This window comes from Lathyrus oleraceus, chromosome 7, assembly GCF_024323335.1.
Source record: "Lathyrus oleraceus cultivar Zhongwan6 chromosome 7, CAAS_Psat_ZW6_1.0, whole genome shotgun sequence".
NCBI classification, from domain to species: Eukaryota; Viridiplantae; Streptophyta; class Magnoliopsida; order Fabales; family Fabaceae; genus Lathyrus; species Lathyrus oleraceus.
This window is the reverse complement of record NC_066585.1, coordinates 206,360,079-206,374,556: the sequence shown is the minus strand read 5'-3', so window position 1 is coordinate 206,374,556 and position 14,478 is coordinate 206,360,079. Positions and strand designations below refer to the sequence as shown.

At 31.2% G+C, this 14,478-nt stretch overlaps 1 protein-coding gene across 1 annotated transcript; it reads left to right on the top strand.

Annotated features, from left to right (window-relative positions):
- The first annotated feature begins 13,430 nt into the window (after nt 1-13,430).
- Nucleotides 13,431-14,038, top strand: LOC127102951 (uncharacterized). Its single transcript, XM_051040263.1, has 2 exons — nt 13,431-13,683; nt 13,763-14,038. Exons 1-2 carry the CDS (start codon nt 13,543-13,545, stop codon nt 14,036-14,038), a joined length of 417 nt encoding a protein of 138 aa, XP_050896220.1. The 5' UTR covers nt 13,431-13,542.
- The last annotated feature ends 440 nt before the right edge of the window (nt 14,039-14,478 follow it).

Below are 14,478 nucleotides of genomic sequence, written 5' to 3'. Positions count from 1 at the left end.
TAGAACGAAGAGGTTTCAAAGTATGAGCAGGATAGTCGTTCACAAAAGCCTAGAAAGAAGGAATAGTAAAAAAAACATCAGGGGAGTGAAAGGGAACTCTGAAGGAAACCCCCCATTTTTATAGAAGAAGAAATCGAGAATCCATAAGCCAGATTAAAGATAAGGTATAGATCCAAGGATCATGAATACACAGCCTCTCAAGCAGCACGAATAGCCAGAGGTACTCAAGTAACCTAGTTAGGGGAATCATTATCCGATCTGCATACTTAGGGTGATGTGCTAGGACCAAACAACAAAACTCTTTGGTGATAAGAAAGCATTTAATGCTTATGCCTCCCACTAATTTTCAATTGACTCCAAGCATTTTGGTACTAGCTCGCATCGGAAAATATTCTAAAGACCGACCAAAATCACTAAAGGCTTCCCCGATTTTCTCAATTCCCGAAAAAGTCTTAAGGGCAACTGTTTTGGGTTAGCTTAGGCCCGAATAGCTAAGGAAATTCATAACAAATTCACTTCACTCAACCCAAGGTATTAATTCAGCTCACACGGAAAGCAAAGTACATTACTTGATCTCCACTTTTTGTTATACTCATCTTAATTCTTTAACTGACTTGTGTAACACCCTAAACCCACTGACACGGAATATTATGAATATAAAACAACTGCACACATATGGTGTTACTCAAACACAACAAAAATCTGCTCTGTAACACGGTTTAGATAAAACATGCAATAATTCAAACACCTGTCATCAAATGCTCGCCTTTACAAAGGCTCATTGCAGCGGAAATAATTCAATTGAAGTAACTCAATAACCAAATAAGTCTCATAACATAAAACATGACCATGGAAAAATGCCTTGAACATCAACAACATCATAAATAATAACAATTAATAAAACAACGCGTTCACCTGCCCAGTGTTACAGATCAGAGCAACAAAATCTAAATATTGCATAAAAACGGGAAAAAAAGAACAACCTCAACGCCTTCCTTTAGATCCTAAGAAGCTACTCATTTACCTACTCGTTTGTACCCCAAGAGGAGCACTGAACCACACAAACAATAAAGGGGTGAGAATACACTCATAATATATAATTGTGCAAAAATATACAAGACTATCCTAAACAAACATCAACAATTGTTCAACACAATTCGACCTCATACATCACCAAAGCAATCTCAATCATCAATATCAACATAATCATTCCATACATATGAAAATTATGAATGCAAATTTACTTAACACCATGATTCGATAATGCATGAGGTACCATTATGGACAACACATGTCCATCTCGCCCCTGAATCCCTACCATAGGACCAGAGCACACCAATTCACTATTATCACCATAAGTAACGCTTCACCGATTCTCATTTGGAACCATCTAATCGCTCCTTAATCAACACCGTCGGGGCAGAGCATACCAAAACTGAACCGAAGTTCGTACACCACGATGCATGATCCATTATAACATGCAATATCACCAATTAATCACAACATCATCATCACAATTATGCACAACATTATAATAATTGATTAATTCAACAATCTTATTAATTAACACCAAAATGTCTCCAAACAACGGCCAAATAATAGCTTAATCACAACATAACATCAAAAATTAGAATCGACACTCCATTCCAAGCAAACTAAGGGAACGACGTTCATTCTGGCCGTATGACAGGTTACCCGTCACCATGGTGATGCCTGTCACCACCCCAAGTCACTTCACATGTCACCACCATGACGATCGTCCCATAAAATTACGCATGGGGACCATGACGATCTACCTGTTACGCAGCTAACGCTCGTCAGCGCTTCGCAGCACATGACGACCAATAAGTCATTAGGGTGATGCCCTTCACCCTGAGCCGGAAGGTGGAAACTGCATTTTTGCCATTGTAGTTCAAATCAGAATTCCAATTTTCCCTTCCCAGCCCCCAAATCGAACAACAACATAAGGTTTAACATCTAACATCAAAACATCAATTATCCACCAACTAACATGCAATTTCATCAATTAATATGCAATTTCATCAATTAATCATGGATTTTAATACCTTGTTCATCAAAATCATCACCCACAAATGAACACTAACTCATACCAATATCATGAACAAGAACACACAAATTCCATGGTAAAACAGTGCACAAAAATCACATAACACATCATACAATTCATGTTATTTAAGAACTCCATTCATGTTCATCCATCATTCAACATAAGAGAAAAAAATTATGAAAAACCTAGTGGAATTAAGGACTTCTCTCTACTCAATCATGCAATCTACACCTTATTAGGAGTAACCCCCTACCTTATATTTTTCAGCAAAAGACCTTCAAGCTCTATCAGTGGATGTTCTTCTAGCCCTAACATTTTCTTTCTCCAAAATTCGGTTTCACGTAGAATAATCCCAAAACCTCTTTACTAATCTTTTTACGAGTAATCTAATTCTCCATAAAATTATGCTTCCCACTGTACCCTCACTTACTTCCTTATTCACCACAATATATATCCTCCTTAACTCTAATTATATTTTAATATTACTAATAATATATTCCTTATTATTTCTTCTAATATTATAATTCTATTATTTTAATTAAATAAATAAAACCATGTCTACCACCCAAAATCTCATAAATGAATACTATTCATCCAAACACCTCCTAAAGTACCTACAAATCACCATACTTATTTAATTAAAATACATTGGTCATAAATTAATTAAATACAATACAAAATCATCTAATTAAATGATTTAATCAAATTGAGGTGTTGCAATTTGATCGTTGTAGTGTTAATCTTGTAGGTCCACCATGCAAAACAATATAGAAGATCAACATCATCGGTTCAAGATATTCAATCCATAAGCTGAATCCAATTTTAATTCCTGAACGGAATAATACTAATATAAATATTTAATATGTAATTGCAGAAAAAAAATATAATTAAAATATATATAACAAAAATGCTAACTAATGTTTTAGAGACATTTTTTAAAGCCTTAAAATAGTAATAAAAAATTAAAATATATATATTTAATGTTTCAAAAATTGAAATGGTTAACTATTTAAAATTTAAAGTGAATTTTATAAAACAAAATTAAATATATAAAAAAAAAGTCTTAGATTTAAGATGGAAAGTATAGAAATAATTTATTTGGTGAAACCCACAAGTAAATACTTTAAAGTATTAGTATTAGTGTATTACATAAACTTTTTTTTCTCTCTCACCATAGTAGCATTTCAATTTGGAGTGTTTGTGATAGTGATGCAATGCTACTTAGATTTTGACGAAATATGAATAGCATTTTAGGTTTCCATATGTTTTCCCAAATTGGTGAAATCCAAGTCACATGGGCAATAGGTTCATTTATGGGAAAGATGATTTTGATGAACCTTGATATTAACGAATTCTAATTGAATGAATCTATTGACTTCATCATGTTAAATTCATTATTCAACTTTTTCGACCAATAAGTCATCCTGTCTTTAATGTTCAAAACCACCCTCCTTTTCATCAATTTGTTTCTTAATTTAAAAAGATATATTTATTTTTACAAATATATACTACTAGTACTATTGTTTATAAATATTAGTATTAATTTATTTTAGAATATAAAAATCATTATTAATATATTTTTATATACACAAATTAAATACTTTATTATTAATTTTTTAATATGTGTTTGAGGGAGTGCTCCCTTAGTCATTATATATATATATATATATATATATATATATATATATATATATATATATATATATATATATATATATAAAAGCTAAATTTTTGTTTCAAATCTATTAAATAACTATTTATATTCACTTGTAAAATATTATTTATTTTAATAATTACCATATTAATTACTAGTAAAATATTGTTAACTTTAATAGTTACTATATTGAATTTGTATTTAATCCATGGTAATTTTTACGGCATTATGATGAATTTTAATTATAAATAAGGTAAACAAGAGTAAGTTATTTCATTTCATTGTATCTAAATAATAGGCTCTTTATTTTAACACTAACTCCTATGTAAAAATACACATGTCTGCGTCTTCGTCCGTATGTGTATTAAACAAGAATTTATTTTTTTGGATGATTAGGTTAGGTAAGAACAATATTTTGTTTTAGGGTAGGAATATTGATGCAAGGGTTTTGTTGGGTCAGATTAAAGTGATTTCTAGAATAGTTTGTATTCAGGGACGGATTCAGAAAAAAGAAAATTTGTGGGACAAAATATTATATCAATAATAATAATAATAATAATAATAATAATAATAATAATAATAATAATAATAATAATAATAATAATAAAATAATTAAGGTGAAGAGATAGTTATACAAGTGCAACTTGAATTAAATATGTGTAATTTAACTAGAGTTTAATTTCAGTTGAAAGTCGTAGAAGTAATCATTTTCACATAGTCGGTTGATAACAAAATGCTTTGTGCATAAGTTGTTTAAGTGTCGAAATATAGATAAAGTGTGTCTTTGCCAGAAATTTAAACTTAATTTTATTTTGTGTTTTAGCTGAGTTATGTTAGTTGGAGATTGTTAGATGTGCAAGCAATCTCAATTTATAGATAGGGAGGTATCCTATGAATAAATTTCAATTTGAAGAAAGAGAGAAACTCTGCAGAAATATTCTCCCTCTTCCCCTTGTCTCTCAAACCCGTATTTCTCTTTTCTTCCCCAATTCATATTTTCTTTTCTTCTCAAATTTATGTGCAGCAGAGTCATCTTGCAACCAATATGTGGTTGATTCACTCGAGTGAAGAACAAAAGGAGTCATCAATCAGAAATATTAATTCGTGTTCATCAAGATTGATTCGAGTTTCTCCATGATTTGGTGAAATTCCACATCAGGAATTCGTCGTAATTCCAACATCTGGTATCTAGAGCACTGACTGTGTGATTCTTGTGAAACATAGCGCGATGAATCATCTGAACAAACATTTTTCAGCAAGTCTTCCAATTTTTAGTGGTAATAGTTATGATAATTAGTTAAGCAGATGAAGATTGTATTCTATTATTAAGACATGTGTGATCTTGTGAAGGAATGAGTAACACCACTTGTAGAAAATCCGACGAGTGTAGAAAAAGTTATGCGTAAAGAATTGAAGAAGAAAGATTATAAAGCTCTCTTTATAATTCATCAATGTGTTGATCCAGACAATTTTGAAAAACTGAGTGATGTTGAATCAGCGAAAGAAGCATGAGAAATTTTGCATAAATCATTTAGAGGCGTTGAGAAGGTGAAAGAGGCGAGGTTACAAACTCACAAAAGAACGTATGGATTGTTTAGATGGAAGAAGGTGAAAGCATAATTGATTTTTTCACTAGGGTTGCGAAACTGGTGAATAAAATCAAGGTATGTGGAGAAGTGTTGACATTAAAATCAGTTATCGCAAAGATCTCGAGGTCATTAGCCCCAAAAATTTATCACGTGGTAGTAGCCACTGAAGAACCGAAAGACTTGTTAACATTGACAAATAAAGAGCTTCAAGGGACGCTTGAATCTCATGAATAAAGAATGATTGAATGAGCTGCAAGCAAGTTGAAGAGTCATATGGATTTGCAGACACAATCAGCAAGAGAAAAGAAAGGCAAAGGAAAATAGTTCCACAACAAAGGTAGAAGAGGCCACAGCAATTCGACTGGTAGAGAAAACCAGTAAGAAGGAAATTCGTCGAATTAAAGAAGACCTTCATACTAAAGCAACCAAATAGGTGGTGTTGCAACTAGAGGAAGTGGTGGTGGATGAAAATTTGATAAAAGTCATATTCAGTGTTTCAATTATCAGATGTATGGTCATTACTCTAGTGATTACCTTGGAAAAAAAGAATCAAGAAAATGATGCAAAGTTGGAAAAGCATGAAGAAGAAGAGATATTATTGATGGTTACAACATGAGATGAAGAAATATTCAAGGACCAATGATACTTGGACTTGAGATGCTCATCACACATGACTGATAGGAAAAATTGGTTTGTAAACATAAAACCCTTGATGAAGAACATGGTGAACTTTGTAAATGACAATACTCTAGCAGCTGAAGTTATTGGTGATGTTCTGATTATGAGGAAAGATGGAAAAGATCAGTAATTTCTAATGTATTGTATATACCAGACATGAAAAGTAATTTTCTCAGCATATGGCACTTGGTCGAAAATAATTACAAATTGTCAATTGAAGACTAGATGATGAGATTTTTCGACTCGGGTGGAAGGTTAATCTTGAAGGCTCTCATGTCTCAGAATAGAACCTTCAAGATTGAACTTGTTGTGATAGAGCATAAGTGCCTTGCAACTGCAACTAGAAGGGTTGAATGGATATGGCACTATAGACTTGACCATCTCAACTTTAAAGACATTAGAGATATGAAAAGAAGAAATATGGTTTCAAGGTTACCAGAAATCGGCATTCCAAATGAAGTGTGAGGAATGTGTGCAGGCAAAGCAGCATAAGAACAACTTCAGCAAGGATGCATGAAGCATGTCGAATGCAATTCTTGGAATTATATACTCGGATGTGTGTGGTCCTATCCAGGTGGATTTGATTGGAGGTAACAGATACTTTGTCACATTCATAGATGATTTTAGTCAAAAACTATGGACTTACCTGATCAAAAGAAAAAGTGAAGTGATCAAGGCATTTGTCAAGTTTAAATATATAGTAGAAAGACAAGGTGGTTGAAAGCTCAAGTTTCTAAGGACTGATGGTGGTGAAGAATATGTGTCGAAAGACTTCGACACATTATGTGATAAATAAGGGATTGTGCACGAGGTGGTGCCACCATACACTCCACACAAAAATGGAATTGCTCAAAGGAAGAATAGAACTATCATGAATATGGTGAAAAGTATGTTGAAAGGCAAGCATCTATCCAAAGAACTATGGAGAGAAGTTGTGTCAACTATAACATATATTTCAAATAGATGTCCGACAAAAAGGCTAGAAGGAATCACGCCAAAAGAATATTGGTCTAGCGCCAAGCCTAGCTTAAGTCATCTAAAAGTGTTTGGATCAGTAACACATACACATGTGCCTACTCAGTTGAGAAGAAAACTTGATGACAAGTCGAGTCAAATGATCCAAATAGGATATCATTCGACTGATGGATACAAATTGTTCGACCCAGTGAGTAAGTAAGTAGTGATCATCAGGGACGTGATCATATATGAGGTTAAGGAATGGGATTGGACTGAAAATGTAAGAAAATTCAGTGAGAATCTTATATGAATAACCAGTAAGTGAAGTCGAAAGAGAAGTTCGACAAAAAGAAGTTAAAGGTCACGCAAGCACAAGCAGACCTCAAAGACCAAGACATATGCCTACAAGGTTGCAGGAATGTGTGATTACATCAGATTATGTAGTCAATGACGAAGGTGAGCTGGTCCACCATGCTTTCTATGCATATGTTGAACCAGTCAATGCAACTAAGGCATTGAAGGACGTGACATGGATGAAAGCAATGAATGAGGAACTGGAGTCCATCGAAGTTAACAACACTAGGTCATTTGTTAAATTACCTCAAGGCAAGAAGGAAATCTATGTGAAGTGGGTATATAATGTTAAGTTAAATCCCAAAGGAGAAGTAACTCGACACAAGGCAAGACTTGTGGTGAAAGGATTTCTTCGGAAAAAAGGAATCAACTTCGATGAAGTTTTTGCACTTGTGGCTAGGATCGAAACAAACAGGTTGGTTGTTGGTCTACCAAACATGAACAATTGGCATATTTGTTTGATGGATGTGAAATCTGCATTCTTGAACGACTCATTAGATGAAGAAGTTTATGTTGCGCAACTAGTTGAGTTTGTGAAACAAAGGCTAAGAAAGAAAAATATACATGCAACATAAAGCCCTATATGGACTCAAACAAGCTCTAAGAGCTTGGAATAAGAAGATAATATTTTCCTAAGGGAAAAGGAGTTTGTGAAGTGCACAACTGAGCATGGAGTATATGTATGAAGAAACAACAGTGAATTGCTTATATTGTGTCTCTATGTTGATGACTTGTCAATAACAGGTAGCTGGAAGAAAAATATCAAAGACTTCAAAGGTGATCTTAGCAAGGAGTTTGAAATTTATGATATGGGAAACATTTCATACTTACTTGGTATCGAATTATACAAGAGTAGTAGAGGCTTGATGATGAATCAAATAAGATATGCAAATGAAATACTCAAAAGATTTGAGATGGAAGGCTGCAATGCGACTTCGACACCTGCTGAACCAAGACAACAAATGTCAAAAAACTCAGATGAGGATGATATCGACCCAACACAATACAAAAGACTTATTGGGTCATTAAGATACATTTGCCACACAATGCCTGATCTAGCATGCAGTGTAGATATGGTGAGTAGATTCAAACAAAAGCCAAAGGTATCACATCTAGCAGCGACGAAAAGGATACTAAGGTATCTCAAAGGAACTCTCAACCATGGTATTTTGTTTCCTGCATCTGATGAAGGAAAAGAATGTAAGTTAGTGGATTACACCGACTCAAGTTGGTGCAGTGATGCTAAGGATAGGAAATCAACAGCTGGTTATGTGTTTATGCTAGGTGGTGCATAAAATGCTTGGAGCTCAAGAAAAGAACCAGTAGTAGAATTGTCGTCGTGTGAAGCAGAGTACATAGATGCTTCTCTCTATGCATGTCAAGCAACATGGATGGTGAACTTGGTCGAAGAAATCACAAGGAAGAATGGAGCAATTACCATGAAGATCAACAACATATCTGCTATTAATTTGGCGAAGAATCCAATAGCACGTGGAAGAAGAAAACATATCGAAATGAGGTTCCATTATCTTCGAGAGTAAGTAGCAAACGGGAAGCTGAACTTGGAATACTACATAACTAGGAATTAGATTGCAGACATCATGACGAAAGGTGTGGAGGTAGAAGTGTTTAGAAGACTAAGAGCAATGATGAATGTAGTTAGCTTAAACACAATGAATTAACTTAAACACAATAATTTCGACAAAGTTTGTTGTTGTCGAAATGCTCTGCCTAGAATTTGTTTATTTGTCAAAATATACACAAAGTGTTTCTTCGAAAGAAACTTAGATGTAGCTTTATTTTGTGTTTTAGCTGAGTTAGGTTAGTTGGAGATTGTTTGGTGTGCAAGCAATCTCAGCCTCTAAATAGGGATATACCATATCATTGTTTGTAATGCAGTTGCATAAAAGAAATATTGAATAAACTTCAATTTGAAGGAAGAGATAAACTCTGCAGAAATATTCTCCCTCTTCCTCTTTTCTCTCAAATCCTAATTTTCTTTTCTTCCTCAACTCATATTTTCTTTTCTTCTCAAATTTTTGTATAACATGAATCATCTTGCAACCAAGGTGTGATCGATTCACTCGAGTGAAGAGTGAAGAACAAGAAGAGTAATCAATCATAAATATTTTTTTATAATTGTTGTATGCTTTACTTTAATTTCCAAATATTTTCATGTTTATGTGCTCCCATAACCATATACTTCTTCGGTAATTTTTACAAGCATTGTTGTATTTTTCACATATATAAAAAAAGTTTGTATCTGGATAAATTTTGTATTTTAAAATAAGTATGGTAATGTTATATTAAAAACAAAAAATAAATTCATATAATAATTTATATTTAATAACGATTTCTTTTTTAGAGTGTCCTTATACAAACATAGACATAGAAAGCATATTGTGTGAAAAAGTTTACTTTAATTTTTAAGCTATGCAATATATATTTTTCATGTTTACGTGCTCAAATAATTATATATATTTTATTTTTTATATCATTTTACTTTACACAAATTAAATAATTTAATATTTTTAGTGGATGTAATAATAAATTTTTAGTAGGAGTAAATATAAAAAATATTAATTAATTAAATAAAATATAACATATAATATGCTAGTGGGGTAAGTGCCCCCAATTTGTTACATGTGATCCTTCCCTTATATTGTTGACAAATATTAGAATTTGGGTTGGACTAATTCATCTCTTAAAAATCGGCTTATAAGGTGAGAATTATCACTCTTTATAAACTCTTTCAATGTTCTATTTTTAATTGGATTTAGAATTTTCTCAATACGTTTCCTTATTAGAGTTTGACTTAACTCATCTTTATAAAATCATTTTGTAAGGTGAAGGATGTCACGTTATATAAACCCTTTCAATGTTATATCTCCAACCAATGTAGGACTTTAGGATCTTCTTAGTACATCCCTCACACATAATACTCTTTTTAGACTTGGTGCGTAGATATAAATGAAGGGCGGTCATAATCCGATCGATATACTTTAATACCATCTTAGAATGTGTAGGTTAAGCCTAACTCAACCCTATAAAACCAGTTGATAGGATGAGAATTGATCCCACTTATAAACACATGCTTATGCTCATAGATTGTCTGATGTGGGCCACCCACCATTTTGTTCCATGCTCATACGTAAATTTTAGGCGTGAGGGGGGGTGTTAAGAGTCTCACATCGGATGATTTATGGTTTGAACATGTGTTTATAAGTGAAGACAATTCTCACCCTACAAGTCGATTTTATAGGGATGAGTTAGACTCAACCACATTTTTTAAGACCCTCACACCCAATACTTTTTAGGTTTGGTGTGTGTATATTATTGGTGTGTGGCCCATGGTCTGATTGATATCTTCAAATATTATACTAGAGTTTGACTTAATTCATCATTATAAAATTGACTTGTGAGGTAAGATGTGTCATTTTTTATAAACTATTTCAAGGCCTTATCAATTAATTAATGTAAGATTTGAGATCTTCTCAATATTAAATGTCAAAAAAAATAAAATTGTATTACATCGTAGGATAAATCCGGACTTATATTTGTTTTGACTAAGTATCTTTCTTTAATAATTGATTTGTTTCTTCTCATGTAAGTTTGTATCTCGGATTACCTCTTTTTTTATTAATGTTTTTTTTATGACAAAAAAATAAGGATTTATTTAAAAATAATAACTATATTAATTTTATATTTAAAAATAATAACTATATTAATTTTATATTTAAAAATAATTAAAGTTATTTGTAAAAAATAGTCTGCATGTGAATTTAAATTTAGATAATTTTTGGTTAGTTAATATTTAGGTTTAATTAGAATTTTGATTCTCCTATTTTACCTAATTCACGAAATTATCTTTCTATTTTAAATTTAAATAGTTTTTGGTCCCTTATTATAAAATTAGTCAGTTATAGTCTTCCTTTCATATTTTTGCAATTAAAATTAACGATTTTTTTATTTTATAAATGACAAGTTACTCGTAAAATATGAAAATTTATCGTATATAAACATATTGTTGAACTTTGTAGATGAAAATGTAAATTAAAAAAATGATTATCTCATCGATTTTTTATGAAAAATGTGAGAAAGAGTTAAAATTGTTTGTATTTAAAATAGAGATCAAAACTGTTTGAATTTAAAATAAAAAATTAATTTCGTGAATCACGCAAAAGAAAATTGGGAGAAAAAAGGTAATTTAACCTAATATTTATCACAAATTATATCTTTAACTTTATCAAACTTGCGGTGAAATATATTTAATCAACTAATAAATTCAATAAATAATATAATATTTGAGTTAAAGATTTTTAAATTTCAAATTTATTATTGGAATTGTTGAAGACCGACCGGTTAATAAGATTTTAATTAAAGAGACTCAAATTTATTGAATACATACGATATTCTTAAAAAAGATAATTATTTATATTTTCAAGATATTAAATATACTTTTTTTTTTAAAAAAGTTGTTTTTTAATCTCATAAATATATCTTATTAATCTCTTAATCAATGTTCCAGAGACATTCGTTAGCATTTTCTATTCTTTAAAATCTTCTTATAGGAAAATTAACTGCAAAGCTAAATATTAAATAAAAATTAATAACTATTATCTCCGTTATTTTTATTGTCTTTCTTATACAAACTTAATTACATTTTTTTTAATATTTTCAAAGGGATATATAATAAAAAATGGTACAAAAAAATAGAAGCATTATTGTAAAAGAGTAACAAATGTATTATTAAACTTGTGTAACATATTTCATATACATTGCTTTGAAGATTTTGAATCCTATAAGAGTGAAAGTTTGCATCTTAGGGTAAGTAGGTTAGATGAAATGAAGTTCTTATTCTTGATGTTTTGTAATAGATGGCACATGCTACATGTTTGCCACATGATTTTGCTAAAAATAAAGACTAATTTAACTTCTTTAAAACTTTAAAACGTCTTAAACGAATCTTTAAGACATTATATTTACACTTCAATGGTATTATCTCTTATTTTTAATATATATAAAAAAAACCATTTTTTAAGTTTATTGAAGAATCAAATATCTAGACTATATAGAATCTAAATACATTAATTCTTTAATAAATTTTAAAATTAAATTTTTTCTTATATTAAGAACTAAAGAAAATATAAACATTTCTAATGTTTACTTTGTTTTTCGAACTAGTTCACTTGCTCTCTTCAAATTACTTCCTCATCCCGCTCAAGAAATTCTTTGAAAGTAGTGTAAAAGTTAGTATTATTAAGTGAAAAATACTAGTATACAATCACTTTCCGTATTTATTAAGTTCGCAATCTATTTGTCAAAAGCAAATTTACAATTTAGATTTTTCTAATATTTGTGGTCCCAATTTGTCAAATAAAAAGTTGCGGTCCTAATTCTCGGCTGCTATCAACCTACAATATAAAAGAAAGAGTCAAAGAGACCTATAAATCATACATAAAATAAATAGCTAGTCCTTCTGTAACTACAACTTAGATTAAAATATAAAAGGTTTCAATCCTATAGGCTTCTCTTTTTCTGTATTCAGTGTATATAAATTTTGCTTTAGATTATTGGAAATACAAAATAATAAAAAGTATGTTGAAAGCCACCCAAAATAATATATATATATATATATATATATATATATATATATATATATATATATATATATATATATATATATATATATATATATATATATATATATATATATATATATATATATATATATATATATATATATATATATATATATATAAAGCCACCCAAAAATAGACTATATGTTCTACATTAAAAAAGTTTGTATCTGAATATTCTAAATTGTATTGGCTATCTTTTTGTTTTGATCTTTAAAAGTAGATATTATTTTATAGGGTTAAATACACTTTACCCCCCTGTAATGTTAGCGAGTTTAGGGTTACCCCCTGGTAAAGTTATTTTTTCAATACCCCCCTTATGTTATGTAGATTCCTTCATAGAACCCCCTAATATCCAGGTGGCATGGAATCTTGGTTTTTTATTTCAGACGTGGCTTTTTAATTTTTTTATTTTCACATGTGAATCTTCATTAGGTCTCCAGCATGGCATAAACTAGAAATTAGGGTTCCAAATCCATCCATCTCTCTCTTCGTGAAATCCATCCCTATCCCAAATCCATCCCTCTCTCTCTTCGTGAAATCCATCCCTACCCCAAATCCATCCCTCTCTTCATCTTCGTCCGTGTCCCCTTCATCTGGGTTATGGGTGGCAGCAAGGCATCTTCCACGAGTGAAGTTGGAAACGGCTTACCAAGATGTGGATGCAATGAAACCATGAAGTTGTTGGTCTCCAAGTCAATTGAAAACCCCGGTCGCAAATTTTGGAAATGCAGGAATTATATGGTGAGCAATTTTGAAGCATTTTATTATTTTGAGTTTGATTTCGAAATTAATTGTTGGTGGTGTTTGTCTCAAATTGCAGAATGGGTGCGGTTTATTTTTGTGGGATGATTTGGTCAGTGAGTTTGCAGTGAAAGAAACCAATCCGTCCGGATGCCGCCAATGTGAAGTCAACAAGGCTTATTTGATTGAATTTGCTAAAGAGATTGTTGAGGAGATAGATTGCAGAGTCGGAAAGCTTAACAAGTTAGAAAAACTGAAGAAAAAGATTGCAATGGAAAAGAGGAAAAATTTATGGTTAATGTTTGTAATTGGTCTGTCATGGATGTTGATAGCAGCTATGGTTAAGTTAGTCTAATGAGTCTGTCATGTAATTGTTATGTCATTAGTGTTTTTCAGCAATGTAATGTTGAACTTGTAATGTGTTCATCAATGAAATGTAATCTGTTCATCAATCTTAAACTGTCAGTGCAGCATCATTATTTGATTAAACTTTCAGCATTCAATCTACCAATAATGACAGAAAAAAGTTATATCATAATGAAAGAGCAAAATTGCAAAATCATCAGAAAACTACAGAACAATTTTATAGTCAGTAATTCTAAAGAAAATATGACATAGTAAACATATAAATAAATTGAAATATATTAATGTAGTCTATCTCTTAAACTTTTTCAGTGCAGAATTCAAGGTGAATGTAATTAAATACTTTGCCTTTTTCTTTAGGTCCTGCAGAATTCATGGTTTTGTTGTAAGATTAGTGCACAGACTAGCCATGGCTCTCTGCAGAATTCATGG